This window comes from Synchiropus splendidus, chromosome 17 (genome assembly GCF_027744825.2).
Source record: "Synchiropus splendidus isolate RoL2022-P1 chromosome 17, RoL_Sspl_1.0, whole genome shotgun sequence".
NCBI classification, from domain to species: domain Eukaryota; kingdom Metazoa; phylum Chordata; class Actinopteri; order Syngnathiformes; family Callionymidae; genus Synchiropus; species Synchiropus splendidus.
Window position 1 is genome coordinate 20,380,073 of NC_071350.1, and position 24,451 is coordinate 20,404,523.

General features: G+C 54.5%; 1 protein-coding gene across 5 annotated transcripts in view; it reads right to left on the bottom strand.

The window, feature by feature from the left end:
- LOC128748421 (protocadherin Fat 3) overlaps positions 1-24,451 on the bottom strand; it is a 55,436-nt gene that overhangs the window by 30,189 nt on the left and 796 nt on the right. For 4 of the 5 annotated variants that reach the window (XR_008412796.1, XR_008412797.1, XM_053847187.1 and 1 more), the window contains exons 3-11: positions 21,351-24,325; positions 21,133-21,267; positions 19,567-19,768; positions 11,324-11,442; positions 9,511-9,709; positions 5,360-5,421; positions 2,612-2,926; positions 915-1,125; positions 249-320 (exon numbers count right to left, since the gene is read on the bottom strand). Coding sequence is in view for 3 of the 5 variants with exons in the window: in XM_053847187.1 (XP_053703162.1) it covers positions 249-320; positions 915-1,125; positions 2,612-2,926; positions 5,360-5,421; positions 9,511-9,709; positions 11,324-11,442; positions 19,567-19,768; positions 21,133-21,267; positions 21,351-24,302 (4,267 nt within the window). In the remaining 2 variants the exon portion in view is untranslated. Of the gene's footprint in view, positions 1-248; positions 321-914; positions 1,126-2,611; positions 2,927-5,359; positions 5,422-9,510; positions 9,710-11,323; positions 11,443-19,566; positions 19,769-21,132; positions 21,268-21,350; positions 24,326-24,451 lie in introns of those variants that run through there. The other variant, XM_053847186.1, reaches the window with a different exon arrangement.

Consider the following 24,451-nt stretch of genomic DNA (forward strand, 5'->3'; position numbering starts at 1 on the left):
CGGCTCGCGTTTGTTCGCCGACACACGGCTGAATAACTGGGAGCAATTTTCACTCAGGTCCGCACGAGCTGCGGCTGCTCCTGGAGGAGCGGACGCCACTGAGAGGATGAGACTGCAGTCATTGGAGTTGTTAGTGAGGAACCTGGTGGCAGAGGTGATGAAAGCAACAGTGTCGGCGCGCATGCAAAACAAGCGCAGATCAATGGCTCCCACGTCCTGCAGCAGAGGGAAACGGATGGAGGGCAGACCTGTGTCCAGCGAGCAGTTCTTTCCACAGGCGTTCTGAGGAATGTAGAACATCTCCCGGGCAAGTCTTCCTCCTTGGTTCGCAGAGAAGAGAAAGACAGATGATGAATATTTAGAAGGAAAAGTACATTCAGCTTTTAACTGCCTTTACAGCTGTCGTTTCATAACGCGAGCGGACAGTTTTGAGAATTATTCAGCACAGACACGGATCCACTTTGAGCGAGTTTCCCAGGGAAACTTTTTCATTTCAGCAGGAAAGGAAAACATTTCATGGAGCACACATCAAAGGCATCAACAGGGGCATCAAGGAGGAACACACGGTGTCCGGAACACGTCCAGCTCTCTCCCACTGAAACTAAGGAGCATCCATCAGCTCCTGGTCCAGTACAGAGGCACGTGGACCAACAGAGCCAGACGACCCACCTCCAAGACTGAGCGCCACAGGAGCGCCTTTCTTCCTGGGGCAACACAATACAAGACATCCATTCATCCCTGAAAAAACTGAAGGTGAAGGATTCCTTGGCACGGTTTTCTGTTCACTCTGTCCTCGAATCTGCATTTTCCTGCACATTGGTCTTTTGCATTAATATTATTTCCTTATTATAATTTATTACAAACACCGAGTGTTGGCTGCAACCGCCTCACCCAGGACGAGCGGGGACACTCACCCATGATCTGGAACCAGACCGGCGTGCTGGACTGGCTCACGGCCACCACCCCGACAGGCTGGGCCACAGCCGCCGTCTCTGACACCGAGAAGTTGTAGTACCTCTGCGTGAACATGAGGGGCAGCAGCGAGGGCTGGGGCTTACGGATCCACTCCACATGGAGCTTGACCGTGGACCACAGCGGGGGCGAGCCGCCGTCCTCTGCCTTTATCTGAGAAGGGGAGATCAGCATCAAAACAAGCCTGGGAAGTGTGACATCACTCTCACTCATCAGCTGCCCGGTGTCACCTGGCAGGAGGTCAGCGACCGCGGGGTCGGACAAAAGCTTGCACATGAAAGAGGAACTATTACAGGCCACCTAATGAAACGCTGCTGTTTGCCCTTGTTTTATTTAGAAGCACAAACATGCCATTCCGTGAATAATTGATGGGGAGCGAAACTGAAAGCAGGTGGGGCTGTGTAACGCCAGAGTGCATCATGTTGACGGAACACCGAGACGTGGAGGCTGTAGGGGGCGCTAGTTAAATATTCATTTATCGTGCCGAGCGTCTCTGGGAGCGAAGCCGCATGACGGACTAGTTTCAAGACTCAAATCCTTGAATGAAAGAAGGGGAGCGTGTCATGTGACCCACGAGGACCCGCCCGCACGGCACAGCAGGTCGGCCTCAGGTGACTTCACTCTCGATCAGAACCGAGTTGACTGGATATCAAAGAGTCAGCCTGCGCTCCAAAGCATCAAGAGCACTTTCTCTTTGAAGTCAGTCTTGAGAAAGAAACGCAAATGAGATTTCCAACGTTTCGTTTGTCGTGAAAGGTGAGCGTGAATGAAACATTGTGTATATCCATCATCGGGTCTGAAGCGCTGCATCCTGCTGGAGAAACACAGGAAGCTGAAGTGGCGGCTGTGACGTCACCTCCTGCGTTGTGTCTGGCTGTGGAAACACGGCCGACACCCGTGTGTGAGCTCAGGGGCCTGGAGTGGCCAGCGCTGTAATGTTTGTGAGAGCACTCGGCCATCCGGGTCATCACGCAGCAAAGCTTTGAATCAGGTCGACCGGACTCACAGTCACAGTCAGAGAAAAGGTTTGGCTCCGTCCGTTGATGGACAGGGGTGACCCGGGTCAGGCCCAACACAGGAGAGCCAACTCCTCTGGACAAGACTCGGCAGTCCATTGACATCTAGAGGACAGGAATCACTCCTGTGAAGACAGCAATGTCCGCCCTTTGGCAAAACAAGACCGGTGGTTGGGTGAAAGAGGCCATTTTTGTCAAAGTGGAAAAACCCTCTCTAAACAGAGGTGGAGGACTGAGACACCATCTTTCATGCTCATACCTTGCTGTCCTGAACACCCTCCCCAGGCAGACTTGGCCACTGGTCTGGGCATGGACAGGTCCTTCACACCTGGGCAGTGTGGTATCAACATCTGAACACACCTGGGCTACACTCAGCATTTGTGTTAATGGCCCATCAGCACCCATCCCCAATGGACGGGAACAACATCGCCATTAGCATAATGCTGACCCTGGTCACCCCTCACACTGGACCGGCTCCACCCCTGTCCATCAACACCTCTGCCCTCTCAACTGGCCTAACGTCAGCCTGAACTGCCACCAGCTCACCAGAACTGACGGAGCCAAACCTTTGCTCTGACTGTGACGAGTCCGCTGCGTTAGCTCTGCAGCGAGGCGGGACTCACGGTGAGAACGTCGGTGCCGCCGGCCGTCACCATCTTCTTGGACGACACCATCCCGGTCCTGGCGTCGATGCTGAACTTGTCCTCCTGGTTCCCCTGCACGATGCTGTAGGTGATGTTGCCGTTGGAGCCCAGGTCACGATCGTAGGCGAAGACCCGATACACCGGCTCGCCGCGCTTGTTCCGGTCTCGCTCTGGCAGGCTGATGCGGTAGGTGACCTCAGGGAAGGTGGGCGGGTTGTCGTTCTGGTCTAGGATGTGGACCACCACCCAGACGGTGGACTGGCGGGTGGTCAGCGGCCCGTCTATGACGGTCACCTGAGGGCAGGGAGGGGGAGGAGGACAGGGTCAGTGCTGGCAGGGTGGATGTGGAGCACGGCCAATGGGAAAGCTCTCAGTATGATTGATCCCCTGGGGGCGGAGGCAGAGGTCCGATCATTGATCAATGGGCCCAAATCAGGGTGAGCGCCGCAGCTGCCAGCCTGGCTGCTCCCCAGACTATTAAACACAGGCAGAGTGGCAGGCTGGAGGGGCGCGTGGACTGGCATGCTGAGTCCTACAAGGACGCCTGAGTGGCTCTGTGGCTTTCCCCGCTCCCTCTTCCTTCCCCAGCTCCGCACTGAGCCACAGCTCATGACACAGGCTGGCTTCACGCTGCAGCGGAAGGATGGGCAACACTGGGGCAACAAGGCGGCGCTGCCTCCACTTCCCGTCGACTGAACTGATCCTCAGTTCTGATGGAGAGGAGCTGAGCCGCCGCACACATTCCAGAGCAAGAGAAAAGCTGGAGACCTGCAGTGGGTTTCCACTGGGTTCCAGTCCCACCACACCGACAACTGAAGCGGCTTGGGCTGAAGCCGAGGACGGGACACAGTTTCAAGTCCCGACAGGAACCAGCCCACAGACCTATGTACACAAATGCTGCCTCCCACTCCGCCCCCTAACACCAGCACGTGAGCACCCTCCACTGTGAAGCTCCCTCTACTGTGAAGCTCCCTCCACTGTGAAGCTCCCTCCACTGTGAAGCTCCCTCCACTGTGAAGCTCCCTCCACTGTGAAGCTCCCTCCACTGTGAAGCTCCCTCCACTATGAAGCTCCACTGTGAAGCTCCCTCTACTGTGAAGCTCCCTCCACTGTGAAGCTCCCTCCACTGTGAAGCTCCCTCCACTGTGAAGCTCCCTCCACTGTGAAGCTCCCTCCACTGTGAAGCTCCCTCCTCTATGAAGCTCCCTCCACTGTGAAGCTCCCTCCACTGTGAAGCTCCCTCCACCGTGAAGCTCCCTCCACCGTGAAGCTCCCTCCACTGTGAAGCTCCCTCCACTGTGAAGCTCCCTCCACTGTGAAGCTCCACTGTGAAGCTCCCTCCACTGTGAAGCTCCCTCCACTGTGAAGCTCCCTCCACCGTGAAGCTCCCTCCACCGTGAAGCTCCCTCCACTGTGAAGCTCCCTCCACTGTGATGCTCCACTGTGAAGCTCCCTCCACTGTGAAGCTCCCTCCACTATGAAGCTCCCTCTACTGTGAAGCTCCCTCCACTGTGATGCTCCACTGTGAAGCTCCCTCCACTGTGAAGCTCCACTGTGAAGCTCCCTCCACTGTGAAGCTCCCTCCACTGTGATGCTCCACTATGAAGCTCCCTCCACTGTGAAGCTCCCTCCACTGTGATGCTCCACTGTGAAGCTCCCTCCACTGTGAAGCTCCCTCCACTGTGATGCTCCACTGTGATGCTCCCTCCACTGTGAAGCTCCCTCCACTGTGATGCTCCACTGTGAAGCTCCCTGCACTGTGAAGCTCCCTCCACTGTGAAGCTCCCTGCACTGTGAAGCTCCCTCCACTGTGAAGCTCCCTGCACTGTGAAGCTCCCTCCACTGTGAAGCTCCCTGCACTGTGAAGCTCCCTCTACTGTGAAGCTCCCTCCACTGTGAAGCTCCCTCTACTGTGAAGCTCCCTCCACTATGAAGCTCCCTCCACTGTGAAGCTCCCTCCACTGTGAAGCTCCCTCCACTGTGAAGCTCCCTCCACTATGAAGCTCCCTCCACTGTGAAGCTCCACTGTGAAGCTCCCTCCACTGTGAAGCTCCACTGTGAAGCTCCCTCCACTGTGAAGCTCCCTCCACTGTGAAGCTCCCTTTTGCTTGGCTGTCGCAGAACACACACTCCATGAGGAAGGTTGCCGTGAAAGACACCTTCTTCGGGTGTGTGAATTCAATAGCAGAGTGAAAGGCACCAACAACAGCACCAATCCACCTGTTGGTTTGTCAACTCAGTGGCCCCTTCAGGAACAGAGCTTGGAAAGAAAGCCATCATCTTCCAGATGAAAACACGGATGAAGCGATGCCTAGCTCCGCCCCCGAACCTGGACGTTCCAGAGCAGGATGAGTCCCTGGAAGGTCATTTCAGCAGTCGCCTCCGAGGATGTGTGGAACGTTTGCACAGGCGACTCTCTAGTTATCCGCTTCATCTGCATGCAGAGCAGCGCGTGGACAGCAGTGCAGCTATCTGCACGCCAGCGCCTCTTATCGCAGGCCGGGCAGGCGCACGCCTCTCTGCTGCCTCCTGAGTGGGACAGATAACCAATGATGAACGATTACGTTCTGAAAATCCCAAGCCCGGGGCCTAAAACCCAGCCATTCATCAGAGAGTGTCGTGGCCTTCAGCGCTGCCAGGGCTTCCCTCCACTTTGCCTGTGTAAACAGCTGGCGCCGGCAGCGACAGGGTCAGATAAATGGCGCCGAAGCCATTAGCGGGCTGTACCTCTAGAAGGTGCTCGGCTTGTTGTTCTCTGTCCAGCTTCCTGGCTGTGGTGGTGATGAGACCTGAAACCCAAAGAAGACGTCCACATCAGAACAGCGCCGGCCTGAAGTCTGCCAGAAGCCACTGGGTTGGGTTTGGGCTGGAATACTGATCGAGGCTTTTATCAAATGAGACGTAGAGGATGCTAAATGCTTATGGGAGCAGTGGTCCTGGGGGAGGAGCCAGAGACGCTGAGGGCCTCCTGCTTCCCAGCAGCACCTTCCTCTGGTGAGCCCTCCCTTCCTCAGGCAGGTGCTGGAACCTCCCTCCGTGCAGCTCAAGCTCGTGTCTCAGCTGCAGCCACTGGATCTTTCAGCCTCATTTGACAAACGGACGCGGAGAGGCAGCAGCTGCATCTGAGGCAGCTCTGCTGCAGAGGTGCTCCCAGGTCCTCTGAGAATCCCAGTGCTTCCGGCATGTTCTCCCAGCCACTAAACTGAAGGATGTGAATGTTATCGTGTATAACGCAGCCTCTGTGTGCAGACGCGTCCCGTTAGCTCCATTTACTGGCTGTTTTTTCTTCATTTTGAGGTGTCAAACCTTTCCTGGACCGTGGTCGAGTGTCTTGGTTTGGTTGACTTGGTTCCTGGATCTTGGTTTGACTTTGTCACAGCCAAACTGCACAGAAGCGCACATTCAGAGCTGGACACGCACCGGGCACCTCTTCCCTTCTGGAGAGACGTCACTCACTCGACAACCCCTCCCACATGCAGCGGCCACACACACAGAGGAACAGCGCACCTGCAGCATTCTACACTCGACAGTCACTCCTACAAAAGACTGTTTTAAGGCTTTGAACGCATTAGTTCTTTTTCCATTCATTGTAATGGGAAAACTCGATTCAGGTTCCGTCTGGAACAGATTGTGGTGGAGAACCGAGGCACCACTGTATTTTGTATTTTAAGGCCTGGTCTGTTATTTACACGGCGGTGGTGAAACTAATTTTCGGTGCTTCTCGTAGCTGCTGGGGCCAGTGGAGGAGGAGGTGACCTGGTGGCGGGGTCCCAGCTGCTGCGCCTCGTCGGTTTCATAGATCTGTGGTGTGTTAGGGCCCGATGCCTCGTGGGACTGTATTCATATCATAAGTTTGATCATTCTTTGGGTGAAATTCCCTCAGTGGCCTTGTTGGACCCTTTCCTAATTTGGCTGCGTTTCGTATCCCCACCTACACTTGCACTCCACCACCCATGGCGCCCGCATCCAGAGACAATAACAGCTGGAAGTGAAACAACACATCGTGACAGAAGTCGACAAAACAGCAGCGAGAGCTGACGAGCAAAGCAAGTGTATGATGAAAAACAAGGGTCACAGCAGAGGCACGCGGTGTGTTTGTCACGCCTCCTCCAGGACGGACCCCTCACACAGGCGAGTGTGTGACTCCCGCTTGTTCAGCAAAAGTCCGATTCCAATCATGCCATGAATCAACGTCTGCCTCTTCAACAGAACCCTCGCGCTCCTCACAGCTGCTGTTCAAAACGTGACATCTCACCCAACTTTTCCACCCAGAGTTGTCCGTGAGTGATGACTCACACGAGCATCAAGCATCGATCTCCTCTTGGCAACACACTCCAATAGAGCATCACACAGCCACGGCTCCATGGTGGCGCTCAGCGAGCAGAGGAATCCCGTCCGGCGCCCTGTGTCAACACCGCCCCGCTCTGTGGAGGATGGCCAGGCCGGACTGTCGCCGCGTGTTGACACACCACACACACTCGTGTCGCTCTGCCTCACTGTTGCCACTGGTGCCAAACGTACACCGAAGCTGAGCCACCGTCCACCGGCAGGTCAGAGACCAGGCATCACGCTTCTGTCACTGCGTCTCAGGTCACGTGGTCAGGGTCGTGTGTTGTCCGACCCAAGTCTGCTCAAGTCCACCTCAGATCCAGACCTAGAATTTCCAGTGAACTGAGGACAGAGAAGATACTGCAGACATTCAGAACGCAGAGGTCCGTCTGCGCTTCTGAATTGACTGAGCGCGAGGGGCCGATGGAGCCGCCTCCACTCATCCATGGGAGCTGGGGATGAATGCAAGGATGTCCACTGCTCTCAAGTCTGGAGGGGACCAAGGCCTGCCGTTCACCACTTGCTTTCATCACTTCCTCCGTCACAATCGGCGTACTGTGCGCGGCGGCACCAGCGTGCGACACCCCCGCCCCCACCCCCCCGCGGCCACTCTGACTCACACAGACACAAATCGATTCACCACTGAGGTTTGAGTGTTTTTGTGGAAACACTTATCACACAGGGCGAGGTTGCATCATCTTTCTGACGCAGGACACAATCAATCTGACTCCGCCCTCTTTAACCAACGCCTTCGCTGCAGAGCATGGCTGCCACACCCCGAGCTTTTCTGTCATGTTTTACATGAGTTTCCTCCTCACATTCAAACCTGCTTCGTACGTTATCCTCATTCCCTCTGACCGTCTGCACTGCACCAGCGTTTCTGAGGCTGAATCCCGTCGGCCCTCGCCGGGGCCCCAGCTTGGCTCCCACGGTTCTGCCGTCTTCTTCTCCTGAGTGTTGCTGAGGGCAGCACCATCTGGGCTCCCGGTTCGACCCACTTCATCTCCGTCACGGTTAGGAAACAGCAGCTGCGACAAGGATCAGCCGACGTGTTTATGACGGAGGACCTCAGTGATTCTGTCACAGACTTCATGAGTCAATAGCGGCTGTGGTCACGCGGCGCCAGCGCAGGCGGAGTCACCCTGACGCAGCTGCTTCATTTCCCATTCGTCTCCAGCCTGTTGTCGTGTCCTTCATCACAAATGAAGACTTCAGCTCTTCCTTCACCGCATTGATCATCTGCTCGCAGCTGCTGGACGTGAGAACAGAGCTGAGAAGATCTGAGCAGCCGACCCTCACACCTGATTAAACACCACCGCGGCGGCCAGATGCATGACCTGCCTGTGTGTGAGGCGGCGGGACATGTCATGCATGTTGATGTTGTGCGAGTGTCTCCCCACCATCCTGGCACAGCACCAAGATCATATCCAAGAGGAACATGAGCAGCACCTTCACGCTGCGCAGAGGTGGAAACAGCCCCAGACTGATCATCCAACACTGCGTCACTGGGGGATTCACACTTTTGTGATGACATAGCACGTTCCTTCTCTTGTGCTTTTATTTTGTCGTTTCTCCGTGTGATGCATTTCCAGTTTTTGTGCGTGTATTTCCGCTTCCTGTTTGTCTCCAGTTTCCTGAGCGATGCAGCTGGCAGTGATCTTCTAACCAAGACATTATGGATATCTACACCACGGAGCCAGCTCACGTCGCCAGATGGTTACTTCGCGTTGCGACGGTAAACTCACAGTAAGAGCTGGGGACGAAGCTCAGGAGCGAGAGTTGGATCGGAACCTGCAACCTTCTTCTTCTTCTTGCTCACAGCACTACAAGTGTAGCTTCTGCTCAACTTGGACCTGAATTCAACAGCTGGATGTTCGTGGGGGAACCGGATCAGAAACATTCCGCCTGCCTGAGCCGTGTTCAGAGAGGAGACCCGGTGGTCGCCCTCGCCCGCCCTCACCCCTGTTCTGTTCTGCAAGTCCCACTTAAAGGAGTTGTGGGCTGAATAGCCTGCTCCCTTTCTGTCATCACAGCCCTGCTGCCAGGAACCTGAACCAAAGTGAGGAGGCTGCACCTCTGGACTCCTGCCTCCCACTCGTCCTGACACGACCAGCAGGTTGTTGATTCTCTGACAGCGAGCACAAGAGTGTTCACCACTCTGCTCCCGTCGCTCACTCTGCATTTGCTCTCGGTCATTCTCTGTAAATGCTCTTTTCCCTCCTCGCCACATCACACTCCTTCCTGGATCTAAGAACTACCACAGGTGTGACCACAGCCGACAGGTGGCTGACAGTGGTCCAGGCCAGTGTGTGTGTGTGTGTGTGTTTGCTCAGACACATGAAACGTTGCTCACCCCCGGCAGAGAGGCTCAGCTCGGAACATGAAAGTGTTTTGTCAGCAGGACCTAAACTGTTGCAGCCAGTGGATCACAAAGCAGCACGTACGTGATGCAGTGACATGTAAACACAAAGGAATCACTTCATGAAAGCGCGTAATGCATCCTAATGTTCCAAACATCGACCATGACTGCGCTTGTTTGTGTGCCAGACCTGTTTTGGGGTTGATGGAGAAGAAGTTCTGCGGGTTGCCGGCTGTGATGCGGTAACTCAGGCGGGCGGGTGCGGCGCTCAGGTCCGGGTCCTGCGCTTGGATACGGATGACCGAGACGTCCTTGGGGGAGTTCTCCATGACGGAGGGGTGGTAGATGGGGTCAGAGGTCAGCGGAGCGTTGTCATTGACGTCCTCCACCTGAGAGGGGGGCGGAGACAGGAGGTGAGAGCAGGTGGGCAAAGGCTCGGGCACCAGGGGCGTGAAGAGGGGCGCAGGTCTCAGCTGAGTCAGTTCAGTCTCCCTCTCCTCTCTCTGTCACCACCAGCTGAAGGGCAAGAGGCCAAGGATCCGGGCCGGTCTGAAGGGTGCAGCAGCAGCAGCAGCAGAGGCTGAAGTTAAGCAGGAGCAGAGGAAGGTGCGACAGTCTGAGGGTGTTAATCACCTTCATCTGGCAGGAATGCACCCTGGACCGGGTCAAACTGGATCTGCCATCCATCACAGAAACAACATTTATTCTCCAGCAAATGTCAAAGATGCCCCCCTTCAAATGGGCAGTAAATGAATGAGTGATGGCTGGTGGAGTGTTGACGGCGAGCTGCTGCCGACAGACGGCGGCACCACACCTCAGGGGAGGGTGGGGAGGCTCGCGTCAGAGCAGTGATGTATGTACCTGAGCCGGTTATTTACAGCCAGAAAGACTCGACACTCCGAGGATTCATCTCGGATAATAGACAGCAGCGTCGTGCGGCTCCACGAGTTAGGGCAAATATTGCCGCCAGAGACCACGCTGAATTTAAAGTGCCATATTCAGCCAATTTAACTTCCTCTCGAGTCTGTCTTTCTGAGGAAGCCGTGACCGTCGAGCCAGCCGCTTCCTCTGGCCTCGGCCAAGTCGGGTCGTGGGGGCAGCAAGCAGCAACCTGACTTGCTGTGGAATACCCTCCAGCAGACTCATGAGCGACTGCTTCTCCAAAGTGGCCACTTCACGGAGAAGAAGACTGGCTGTGAGCTTCAAAGCAGCCGAGAGTCAGGCGGCTCTGAAGGACCTGGGCTGGGACTGCAGCGTGCTGCAGAGGAGGCGAGAGCACAGGGAACCAGACCGGTGAAGCCAACAGCCTCCGCCCCTTGAGAGCACAGTCACCGGAGAAGCAGGCATGAGAATCCATGGCAGCTCAGCACAGCTCTCCAGGCACGCCGTCATCGTGGCGACTGTCCGAGTGAGCCCCAGAAGTCATGATCACATCGCGCTGCCATGAAACCAGCGTCCGGCTGAAGCCTTTTCGGTTGGATCACTTGGCTCTGAATCACGGAGCATTCTTCTGAGTGCAGCATCTCTTTATCGAGTCGCCTGGGTCAAAGAACAACTCAGACAGCATCTCACTTAGCACCGTGGACAAACAAAATGGCCGCTGACCAGCCAGGATGACAGGAGCCCAGAGGCAGAGAGATGAAGCAGCACCAAGACACTGGGCTCTGCTGCAGCAACAGGTGACTCACGGCCACCGACAGACAGCAGCGACTCATCCTGAGTCAAACCCCAGAGGCACAGCTGAGTGAGTGTGTGTGAGTGGGAGGGGCTGCAGCCTGCACGTCTGGGTCAGGTGGGAGTCAGAGGGCCACATGTGGGCCCCCCCCAGCCACAGCTTACTTCAGCCGCCGAACGGGTCTGAACCAGAGTCCTTCTCTCTCTCTCCTGATACTTTGAATCACGTCGCTCCACACAGACTGGCTCGCAGCTCGTCATTTCATGTGCTTGTCCTGTTGATCTCAGCGCGACTTGTCCAGTCACGTGACGGCTGCAGGGACAGATACCTGGATGAAGACTTCAATAGAGGCAGAGAGGGCGGTGAGCCCTCTGTCGGTGGCGCAGACCGTCAGCCAGTAAGAGTCTTTGCTCTCACAGTCCAGGATCCCGGCAGTGTAGATGACCCCTGTGGAATCAGAAACACAGAGACGTGTTGACCTGGTGTCTTGGCTGCAGGACTATGTTTATGAATAAACAGCTGGTGAATGCGCCAGCGCGGCTCGGCACGTGACGGTGGAGGTCTGCAGCTCTAGCTCAAAAGATGGCCGAGCTAGGGCCCCGTGTCTGCAGTTGGAGCAGGCTGTGACCTTTTCCCTACTCCGCAGCTCTGACGTCATGGCAACGCCCCCCCCCCACTCACATTCAGCTCAAAAGTGCTGAATCAATCTGCTACAGAGCAGCCGAGTTCCCCATGCCTCGAGCACACGGCCGAATCTCGGAAACCGTAACAGATTTTATTTTATTCCCAAGCGGGATCCCCAAGGAGCATGGCAATAAACTTGATTCTGATTCTGAAAAAATGAGCACAGAGTGAGAATCCTGAGGCTTTTGTCTCCAATTGAGCTCGTCTCCAGTCTACGGTTTGGCCAGGATGGCGAGTTGAAAACGACTAGCTTTGTCGCGATGATTTTCAGGCAGCAGCCACAGAGCTCCGGAGGCTGGATCAGCGTTTGTTGCGCTTCTCTCACGCAAATTCTGAAAACGCTATGGTAATTCTGAGCCCATTTTACTAGGGAGGAGGAGTGTGACTACAGGACTGGAGATTTTCATGTTTCTGTGCCGCATCGTTGGGCCACAGTGGCAGTTGAGCAACTCGAACATGACCAGCTTGCTCCACTCGAACCAGCTTGATTGAATTGTGCCAAATCTCTGCTTCTTTGAGGCCGACTTGTGGGCACACGACACCACTTGGCTCTGATCTGGTTTTCAGGGCGACAGAGGAGTACGGCTGTGTTTCTTGGCCAAAGTTTGGTGGAGCTGCGAGCCATTGAAGTGGAGGCAAATTTCGGAAGCGTTGGAATATGTCGGGAATTCTGGCACCTAGCTCCGTGAAACGTAACAGCAGGCGATTCCGGGTCGGGCCGCACATTTTGGCTTTGGAGTCGTGTCTGCACGACGAAAGCTCTGGCAGCAGCGGCGTGGTGACAATGTAAAGAACAATGCACGAGAGCACATTCAGGCTAACTTTTCCTCCTGGCTGCAGTGACATTCACCAGCGTTAGTGGCACCGCAGCAGTCACCTTCCACGCTTCAGCTTCTCTGCCGCTAATCACAGCTGACCAAAGTGCTCCCACTGCTATTTGCACAATGATCTTGCGCCGCTGCAATAAAAGTCAGGCAAAGCAAGGCAGCGACGGCGGCGTCTGCTGTCTAACCAGCGTAGAAGAGCCTGAAGGACGACGCCAGCTGACAGTTGCTCTGACCTCTTCAGGGACAAGGAGAACAACAAGCACATGAGAAAGCTCCTCCTGGACTCGCTGCCTTCTGGAGGATAAATATCAAGTTCATTTGCAAACCAACTGTCCTGAGATGCTGCTGGGTAGTAAGGGATGCGTGACAGAAACAGGAGCTTTAGTAAAGTGTATTTTCAAAGAGACTGGATTTGAGCTGGATTTGACTTTTACAAGTCACAGTCAGCCCTGCAAGGCCTCAGTCCACAGGTCCAGCTGCAAAAGTCTCCACAGAAGCGGGTCAAAGCGTCGACACTCAACCCTGCTGCTGCTGCAGCCAGTAGCAGGGTTGAGAAAAACTCAACCACAGTTGAAGATAGCAACACGACCAGCAAAACATTTGTGAACCATCCTGTGGAGGAAGCGCCACCGCTTCTCTTTCCCCGCCAGCTGCATTACAAATGTATTACCTTATCGCCAAATTGTTCTCCTTTTTATCTGGAGCCGGCAAAGCAGCGAGAGCAACACAATGCATAGCAAAAGTGTTTGCTGAAACATACTCCTGAGCAGCCGTCCTTGAGCGTCTTCAAACTCTGTCAGACACTCGGACGGGCGGAGATGAAGAAAACAGAGCTGACTGCTTCAAAAGCTCTTTGAAATCCAAGAGCGATGGGCAGCAGTCGCTAAACTGGACACAAACCCGTCTTGACAGCTTCCACTCGGACATAAATAACGCACTTGAAAGAGAGGAGAGGAAAGTGAAGGGTCACAGCTCCATTCGGAGCCTAAAGTTTGGCGGAATGGATTGGATTTTTCCTCTGTTCAGAGACGTCGCCACCTGATTCATTCTGCCACGTTAAATAATCGATTGCACGACGGATGGGAAAATACGAGGCCGAGTCTCAGCACAGCTCAACAATCACGGGGTGATAGACACATGAAACATGCCGTTTATTAAAAATGAAAAAAGTCTGTACGAATCGCAGGACAGCTTGTCGTGTCTGTGACAACCCCCGGTGCTTGCAGACTCACTTGCTCACTAAGAAACTGCAGGGCTTGCTTTCCTCGCCGCCGACGGCAGGACAGGAATGCCAATTCCTTCAGCGTGCGTGCGTGCGTGCGTGCGTGCAGAAGATCCCACTTCTCCTTCTGATGGAGAGCTCCCGTGCTTCCACCCCATCCAAGAAACAGTAGACGTGGCAGACATCAGGCTACGAGTGACACAGCACAGACCCAGCCCGCGCGAGTCGGGGAGGACGGCAGGATTTGGTGAGGCGTTCCCTCACTCTGGCACACAGACTGGTCAGCAGAGGGCGAGGGGCCAGACAGGTGAGGACCCCTCCATGACAGCCCAGCACTGGACCTAAACCAATTTTTAGCCCCATCACTGTGATGAACAACAAAGCCTGAGGCCAGACAACGTGCACGACACATTCCTGACCTTTATTCATGAGCCGTCTGTTCACTTCCACAGCTGCCATGCTGCACTGCAACAGTCAAACCTGTCTCAAACAGAACATTAGACCATGCTTTGATCTGGACAGTTCAGCTGAGCCTCTCTCTCTGTCCATCACACTGCATCCACCACACAAGACAAACCGGCGGTTCTCACAGGCCTCCGAGAGCCTGCAGGACTCCAGTGGATTTGATGACTCATCAGAAAGCTCTTACGAGCCAATCGAGTTAACATCCTGGAACTAGCAACCTTCAACCATCCAGAAGAGCATGCAGTGGAGCTCCAGTGTCAGTCGCTGACCATGGTGCTGATCCACTTCCACAATGTCTGTGATGTCAGGGAGCAGCTGCCCCCAGGAGCCTGGGCCACTGGTGCTTCAAGTCCTGTAGAAACTCCCTCTTCACTGGTGAAACACTGCAGCTCCTGCCTTTGTTTCCCGTGTGTCCAGAAAGAGGCGGCAATACGGCTAAATAGATCATGGTTCATTGATGTGCTGACTGACTTGAAATCACTGTTTGGATGGGATCACTTCTCTTTTGCATGATGTGACTGTAGTTTCCAGACAAATCCTTGGCTTCTCTGCCTGAACTTGCTTCATAACAACAGTGATTCTTCCTCTCTTCACATGTATTTGGTGGTGCGTTTAGTTGTTCAGAGCCACCTTTTAGAGCCCAGAGCAGACGTTGACAGTCCATGAGCATCAATACAGTTTGGAAGTCAGACAGGTCAGGTTAGCCGTTAGCTCTGTTAGCTCCTCACCTTGGTGGCTCCTCCACACCTTCTCACTGTCATGATTTCATGGCGTCATATCGCCGCCTCTGTCTCCCGACACATGAGGTGATGCTGGATCATTTTCCCGCGCCACACCTGACACGCTCTCACGGCTCACGAGGGTGAAAAACGCTGCTGTAGAGTGAGTCCACGGGTGACCAAACTCTAACAAACTCCAGTTTATATTTCTAACTCATTCATTTTGTGGAGCTCAGCGCTGCTGGGTGAACATCAATCTGGTAGAATTAAAGTCAGCCAACAAAGATTACAGCTGAACAAAGTAGGTCACAGCGCCCCCTCTGGCAGTGACATTGGTCTGTCAGCAGCATGAGCTCGTCGTCACGGTCTGGAATGACGAAGGGTTGTGCCACTCCTCATTAGAGCAGCTGCGGCGGGCGCAGGTTCAAGCTCCTGAGCCACAGCAGTGGTTTGGCTGGGACACGCCGAGAGTCCATCCCTGCCACCGTCCAACTGGCCCCAGCCTACTGAGTCTCATGCACAAGCATTGACCCAAAAACATTTGGTTCATCACCCACTTCTCTTCACTGCAGACAAACAGCATCGGCCTCCAGGGGGAGGTAGCGAGACAAAGCCCCAAAACAAAATCCCTCATCAGAATGCAGGAGAGCAGGAGGGTAGTGTTTTCTGTGGCTTCCTGCCTTCACTTCCACTCTCTCCTCCCGTGGACTCTGCCTCTAACAAGCACTCTGATTTCCCCTGGAAATCTACTCTCAATAAACTTCTCCAGCCGCGCCGACACTCTGCCCTGAATGTGAAATAACAAAGCAACGACGGCGAGGATTCACACGAGCTGCAGTCGAGAGCAGGGATAATGTGACTGCGAGTCACACGCGCTCCATCAGCCCATGTGCTCAATACTAATTAGCCTAGTTAAAGGTCAATAAGAGCCTGAGAGCAGACAGTACAGGAACCAGGAGAGCAACAGCAGGAAAGAAATGTTTGACTCGGAGTCGTCATGAGACCCACCTCAACTTCTACAGTTCAGACACAGAGCCTCTCATGCCACGAGCCGCCATCACTCAGGGACCATCAACAAGTTCTAAAGCCTCAGAGTCTGAGTGACATCTTCAATAAGGCCATGGAAAACAAGCATTTTAGGAAAGAGAACTCTGACAAGGTTTTTCACCACACAAGACAAAGGACTGACAGTTTGGATCATGATCTGGAGAATAGACTCTGACTCCATGATCATTTCTTCACCTGATGGTTTCTCATGTTTCTTCAGCAGCATCTAGGAACTGTGTCCAGACTGCTCCATAGTTCAAGTGTTCAGAGACATGAGACACAGCAGACAGACAGACAGACAGACAGACAGACGGCTCCATTGAAGCCCTCAATAAAGCTGGCAGAGCAGCCTGTCAGACACCAGCGGCTTCTACCAGAGACCTGAAACATTGAGTTGCTCATCTCTGCACTGCAGAGTTCACTCTTCTATTGAGACGTCAACAAACCATGGTGTTGGAGACAAACTCCACTCCTGAGTTCCATCATCAAACAGAGAGACTGGAGTGTCCGACACATGGAGGAGAAGGAACACATTTTCTTGTCCATATGGCCCGTGCCTACTTCTGCTTCTCTCTAACTGGAACTCGGCGCTCTACAGAGGTCACAGGGGTCAGATCATGACCGACGCTGAACCCCACACCATGCTACATGCGTAGCCTCATCCTTCTTCACAAAGACACTGAAGTGAAAACACTTTCCAAGGGAAGTTCAAAGGTCGTGCAAACGGCCACACGTGGCAACGTGGAGAGGAAGCGAATATCTGACCAGAAGGAGGGATTTCTGTGTTTTGAAAGGTGGTGAATAAATAATAAGGCGCGGTAAAACAGACGAGCCCCAGAGTGTCGGCCTTTGGCTGGCTGACACAGATGTGAACGGCAAGGTGCAAAACCACGAGGAGCGTGGCGAGAAGACCTGAAGGGTTGGGACGACTGAAGCATGAACAGACACGTTATGGCTTCTAAACGAAAGGAAACAACACAGGACACGAAGCTACTGATGGAGTCCCGGGTTGATGGGACCAACAATAGACGCCATGTGAGAACACAGCTCAGACAGCCACACGCAAATCCACAAAGCTGCAAGTTTTCACTGACTGACATTTGAGTCAAATGAAATCAATGAAAGTTGTTTTTCCTGATGTAAGCCTGTCGACGTTTCGCCTCCACAAACCTGACACTCCACAGATGAGAGGAGGGCTTCACTGCCAATTCACCTTGGACCCGGGAAGAGGATTAATAACGTGCATCAAAATGTCAATTCCCCACATTACACTGGCGGAATCCAAAGATCCCGCAGCAGATTGGGAGGGAGGTGAAATTGAGGTGAATCTGTTTCAGACTCCAGCAGTCTAGACCTGTTTGAGTCTCCAGAAAAAAATTCTCACGGTTCCTGCATGGGCTCAGACGCCCCCGTCCCCACAGGCTGTGGAGAGGGCTGCACTCAGAGGTTCAGCAGAAGGTCACCGGAGGCAGGCCTGGCAGACACAGCAGAGAGGACGCGCTTGTGTCTGAGGGAGCCCAGCCTCACACGCTGCATCAGGAGCCACTGCAGTGACCTGTCCCACGCTCTTGACCTGACACTGCATCTTCAACCGTGTTCACCAGTGTGGGCGCCTTCAGACAGCTGCTGCCACACCATCACCATTTCAACAGTTTCCTCAGAGGACCTCAGAAGCAACATTGGGCCCAACATGCTCCAACTGGCTCCACAGCTTCACATGGAACTAGACAAGCAGTGAGTGTGACACCAACTTTGGAAATGCAGACGATCATCATCAGCGGTTTCATGGCTCTGACTCAAAATATGGTCCGGTGTTCTGGACAGACTAGAGTCACATGATCACCCAGCAGCCTGCCTGACTGGAAGCATCCAGACCAGGGTTCAGCCAGAAGGTGGATGGATGAGGATTCCTCTCTGCCTTCTATCTGTCACCTTGTAACCGCTTCAGTTCCAGCAGTGTTGTGTGGTCACTTGCAAATATCTCTGTGTTGGCTTAGGAGGCATGAAGGCCGCGGACGCCAGCAGGGCACCTCTGAATTCATCTGGCTCGAATGACAACTGAATCATGGAAAAAACTATTTCACCGTCAAGCAGAGAATTCCTGTGCGTCAATACCCGTGAATGTAGTGCAAACCCCTGCTTCAAAACAGAATATCTGATTTCATTTAATCCTCGGCTGAGTGAGTCACAGCTTCCAGCTTCCGACCCAAATCACTTTAGCTGCGGTGTGACAGCACTGGCTGCTTCATCTCTGCTCTTCTGGGGTCAGGACTCCTTAAATAAGTCAGACTCATCTGAGTGAACAGGATGCTTGGCGGTGCTGTGGAAGAGTGGTGCGCGGCGCAGCAGGCTGTCCTCATGACTGTAATGATCTCCCAAAGCACCAGGGCCAATTCACACCCACCAATATTTATGTTCAACCAGCGCCTGATGTGGGAGGCAGCGCGGCTGTAGACGGGAGGAACCAACAACCATCGCTCCCTGAGCCGCCGTGCTGACAGCTCCATGGTCGTCCACTGTCTGGCTGCGCACCAAGGCTGCAGGTCCACCACTTCAGTGAGTAACCTTCAGTGAGCACCACAGCTCGCAACCGGAAAAGTGACTGTAAAGACCGAGTGCTGCTGGAAAATTAGGAAACACAGAGGTAAAACACCTTTTTGGAAATGAATAATAGTCAGGAGGCGAGGACGACTGTGGAGGACATGGAGCGGAGCATGAGCAGGCCAGTGGACTGGCACCATCTGACCAACCCTGGGAACTGCTTTAATGCACACTTCTTTCTTCTTCTTCCTCTGTGGGCTTCTCCCTTCAGTGGTGGCCTCAGCGGATCATCTTCCTCCATCTCCCCCTGTCCTCTGCTTCCTCTTCTCTCAAACCTCCAGACCTCATGTCCTCCTTCACCACCTCCATCCATCTCCTCTGTGGCCTTCCTCTCCACCTTCTGCCTGGCACTTCCAACATCTCAACATCTTCATCTACCAATGTACTGGCTCTCTCTCTCTCTCTCTCTCCTCTGTACATGTCCAAACCATCTCCATCCAGCCTCTCTGACTTGGTCTCCTGAAGACCTGAGCACATGTGCTGTCCCTCTGATCCTCTCATCATCCTGCTCTCACTCCCAGAGAGAAGCTCAGCATCTTCATCTCTGCTCCCTCCAGCTCTGCCTCCTGTCTTCTCCTCAGTGCCACTGTTTCCAAACTATCCAAGGTGGCTGGCCTCACCAGCCTTCTGGACCCTTTCCCTCTCATCCTTTTGTCCCACATCACACCTGAGACTTTTCTCCAGTGATTCCATCCTGCCTGCAGCCGCTTCTTCACCTCTTCCTCACACTCTCCATGGCCCTGGACAAATGCACGCTTCTTCACTGGACGATATTTCCACAAATCCTTCCTGTAGTGTGTGTGTTCCGTCAGTGTAGAGCAGAGGGATTTGAGGAATCGAGGTCTTGTAACTCTGCAATTGAGGACGGTCTCATCCTTGACAGCACAGTCTGAAGGGCAGGGGAAGCGGCTCTCCTCGCTCGAAACAACAGTCCGTCTAAATAAGCGCAGACGAGCTTGGCCAGCGACTCGTTGGATTTCAAATAGATACAAATAGGCGCTCGCACCTGTGTCCTCGTCGATGGTGAAGGTGCCCAGTCCGCTGCCGCCGCGGATGGAGTATCTCAACGCTCCGTCCCGGCCCTGATCCTCGTCCTTAGCAGCGACGGCCAGCACGCTGGTCCCCGCTCGAGAGTTCTCCTTCACCGAGCCGCTCACCGCGAAGGCATCGAAGTACGGCGCATACAGGTTCTCGTTGACGTCCACCACCTACAACCAGAGGCAGTCATTCACATGGGGCTCTCACACAGCTCATTCAAGGTTAAAAGCGTCAGACTAATGGCGCCATGCCGCCTGCCGGTAGACGGATACGAGAAATCCGGTCGTCCTGGTTAAAGGCCCGTGTCATGGGTGGCCCTGAGCAGACAGGCAGGGCAGCCATTTTTAAATATGGAGATGTCAAGCGGCGTCCTAGCAGGTGTGTGATGCCTTCATTCATGCTGTCAGCAGATTCACTCATCCGTCTCAATCTCAACACGCACTGGCGTGAAGGCGTTAAAATGACTGATGACTGAATCACCGGCGAGTGACAAGCACTTTTCTTCAGCTCATCGGCTGCTGCCTGGACGAGCAAGGAGCGAGAAGAGCGCCCTCCCGCCCCTTGGATCCCGCTCACAATACGCTACACTTACAGCTCTGTCGTCAAGGCCCGGTTTCTGGGTTTTAAATCACACAGATGGTCGTAATTCATAAATCATTTCTAGGCGCTTATAAAGAGGTTCCAGCGTGTACGTGAGACCTGCGATCAATATTTGGTGAGTGTGAGCCAGAGCAAATCAGCACGAGTCCACATTCTCGCCGTCTGTTGTTGAAGGGAGCAGAAAGATGTGTGAGGACGGAGTGTGTCGGTGGACACGTCTTTACTTGAGTGATTCATGGAGCCTTTACAGCACATGCAGCTCTGTCCCCACTTTCACGCGGCTGAACCGGCTGTGAGTTTTGGTCAAGTTGCTGTTGAGATGATGCTTTATACAGGAAAGAAGAGTCAGAGCTATTCCGGCGAGATGTCACAGTATTGTTCAAAGACTTTGACTCCTGTTTAACTCTGAAACATAAACAATAAACCTGGCTGCAGGTTCAATGGCGACGTGAGTGGTGCTCCTCAGACTTGGAGCCTCATCAGATCCACCATCAACACCACTGACATGACTCAGTTCCACGTCTGACTCTGTCCTTCCCTCGACTTTCACCTGTGACTCACTGTTGATGGAGGTGAAGTCCGTGAAGATGAGAGGCTCCAGTCTGCAGCGTGGCTCACACACACACACAGACAGAGCGGGGCCACGTTATTGGTGGCAGGAGCCACGTCCCCACATAGAGGAGTCAAGTCACCACATCTACGCCGCTTGATATTTGCAGGAGGATCAGGGTCAAATGGAGGAGTTTGAAACGTGAGCCAGCAAGCTGGTGACACACAGGGATGAGCTTGAACCACTCTCCGCTCGTCAGGTGAGCAGCTGCTCAGGTGAAGCCTCACAGTCTGCTCAGCAACACAGCAGCTGCTTGGCCAGGCCTGCTGTGAACAATACTTGGAAGCAAATCTCAAACGTTTCTCTTATTCTCGAGCAACTGACCTCCACCTCCAAAAAGGTCTGGCTGCTGAGGCATGGCGTCCCTCTGTCCTCAGCGAGCACCGTGAGGTTGAAGAAGGGCTGTTTCTCAAAGTCCAACTCCTTCCCGATGCGCAGCATCCCGCTGAGCGGGTCGATCTGTCAGACATTGGACATCAGACACCAACCTCAGCACACGCTGCTTTCAGACTTCCTCGTTGTGTAACCAAGAAATCACCCACCTCAAAAGTGCCATTGAAGTCGTTGAACAAGAAGTACTGCACTTGTCCTCCAAAGCCCATGTCTGGGTCTTTGGCCTGCACCCAGGTAATGACAGTGCCCACAGGGAGGTCCTCCAGGACTCGAGTGCTGTAAGTGGCGGGGACGAAGGCTGGAGCGCAGTCGTTGACGTCCTCCACCACTATATTGAGAGTGGCGAGCGCCGAGCGCCGAGCGCCTCTCTCAGCCTTGTCCCTGGCCTCGATCTTCAGGACGAACTTGGCCACGGCCTCTCGGTCCAGCGGGCTGACCACAAACACACTGCCAGTGTCACTGTTGACGCTGAACTGCGGGACACTGGTCAGCAAGGTGTAGGAGACCTGCCCGTTTTGGCCGCTGTCTCGGTCCGTTGCAGCTAAAGCGATGACCTGGGAGCCGATCGCGACGTTCTCTGGGACGAGAGCTGAGAACGTGTGCTGGGAAAACTGCGGCGCGTTGTCATTGGCGTCCTCCACGATCACCGTCAGGAGGCGCCAGCTGGCCATCTGAGGGACGCCCTGGTCGTAGATGGTGATGTTGAGAAAGTAGCGGTCGGACGCCTCGCGGTCCAGCGGCTGCAGGATGGTGACCCAGCCGTCCTGCGTGTCCATGTGGAAGCAGCTCTCTCTGTTGCCGTCAGATATGGAGAAGAGAATGCGGCCGTTGAAGCCCGAGTCGTTGTCCCGCGCCCTGACCTGGAAGACGCTGGCCCCCACAGGCAGGTCCTCCCGCACCAGGATGCTGGTGGGCAGGGCCTCAAACTGAGGGGCTTGTTTGTTGACAGAAAAGGGGTCCGCCAGTGCGCCCCCCGCTCGCAGTCCTGTGATGTCGGACACTTTTGAAAGCATTTTTTCAGCCAGCAGCTGAGCTACCCTGGTTTCCTTGCAAGTGAAGTCCCTCTGGGGGGTGCTGCCTCGCACCACCGTCACGTTCACAAACATGGGCTCGGACTGCAGCTCTCCGTCCGTCGCCACGATCTTCAAATGAAACACGCCGCTCTTCAAATTTGCCGTCTCCAAAGACCTCTTCAGGGACAAGGCTCCAGAGTCAGCGCTCAGCTGGAAGAGATCCAGCTCGTTCCCGGACACGATGCGGTAGGTCACCATTTCCAACTCATCCATGTCCACAGCCGACAGGCTGACGAGGGTCTTTCCCACGGGGAAGTCCTGACCGATCATTCCTCTGCAGGAGACCCTCTCAAAAAGAGGCTGGTTGTCGTTGATGTTGAGCAGGCGGATGGTGACGTTGACCTCGCTCTCTCTCCGGTACGGTGAGCCCCAATCCGACGCTCGCACCGCAAACGTGTAGACATCGTTGGACGATTCGAAGTCCAGATCCTGGGTGACCCTAACTTCGGCAGTGTTTGGATCTATGCTGAACGGCAGCGACCGGGGGCCATTGATGGCGTGCGTCACGTATCCGTTCTCTCCTTTATCCTCATCCGCAGCTGACACCACCAGTACGACGGTGCCCGTCGCTAAGCTCTCATTGATCGAAATGTCATAGAACGCTCGGCCAAACACGGGAGGGTTATCATTGGCGTCCTCGATATGGATGCGCACCAGAGCTCGCTGCTGACTGACCAGCTCAAGCGCCTCCATCTCCATGACCCTCTGTGAAAGCGCGGTCAGCATCCTGGCGGTGGTTACGGCACCACTCTCAGGGTTTATGCGGAAGTGCGCTCCCTCCGGGACACGGGCAAAGCTGTAGTTGGCGCTCGGAGGAGGCGGAGCCATTCGGACAAACGCCACAAAGGAGCCCGGGGGGACTATTTCGCTCAGCGAGATTTCATACACCGCCTTCTCAAAGCTGGCCGCCACCGGCGTGGGCGTGGTCACCAACACCCTCACCGTTTGGGTGTTTGAGAATTTGGGTGGGTTCCCCCGGTCTTTGGCCTGGAAGGTCAGGTTGCAGCCGTACGGGTGTTTGTTCCAGTCCACCGACTCTGAGCTTTTCACCACGTACACGTTCCCCACTGGCACACGATCAATCACAAACTGCTCGTGGGGGTCACCCTCAATGATGGACACCCACTCTATTTCCCCCGACGCACCATCATCTCTGTCCTCCACAGTCACTCTGGCATAGACCGGGTCCTTGTCCTCCCATGATGGATTAACAGCTACGGCACTGAGAACAGGAGCAAATTCATTGACTCGACTGACTCGCAGGAGCAGCCTGGCCGTGCTGCTGATGCCGCTGTTGCCGTAAAGCTTCATCCCCCTGTCCACCACCTGCACCTCCAGCTCAAAGCGCTCCTCTTTGTCCATTTTTGGGCGACCGGTGAGCGTGACCACCCCGCTAGTCGGGTGGACGGCGAACACTTGGACCTTGTTCTTGAAGAAGTAGTAAAACTCCCCATTAGAGCCGACGTCGGCATCGGTGGCCGTGACACGCCCGAGGCTGGCGCCCAGAGGGGCACTCTCCGGAACAACAAAGGAATATGAGGTCGGGGAAAAGAGCGGCCGGAGATCATTCGTGTCCAACACCTGGATATAAACGGTGGCCAGAGCCTCCAGGCCGCCCTGGACGGACGCCTTGACCGTGAGGGTGTAATTGTCCTGTACTTCACGGTTAAGAATTGCACCGCTGCCGCCGTCGGTGCGAATGCGAAGGAAACAAAAGTCTCCCATCACAAATTCTTCAGCCTTGAAGATGGCCTCGCTGTCTCCCGCCGCGATGGAATATTTTATCCCCGCCCGCCGAGGAGTCCCCAGAACGATCCCCATTTTCACCTGACTTTGGGTGTAAGTTCTGGTAGCAGAGTTCTCAAAGATGGTGGCATTGTAGGCCGGCTGGGTGAAGAGCAGGAGACCTTTCCCTGCTCTGGGTTCGGGAAGGAACTGGGCGTGAAGAATGAGGAAGAGGCCGGTGAAAAAGGACAGGAAAGAGAAGCAGGGCAGCGGCAGCATGGCACTCCGCTGGATGGGCTTCATCACTGTTACGCCAGCCAGTCACCCTGTGTGAAAAGAATAACAAAGACAAACAGATGCACATTCAGTCGCTCAGCGGCGCCTGCATGTTTCAAGTTGCGTCGGCAGCTGTTGGACCAGAGGCACAGACTTGTCACTACAGCGCTGCGGCA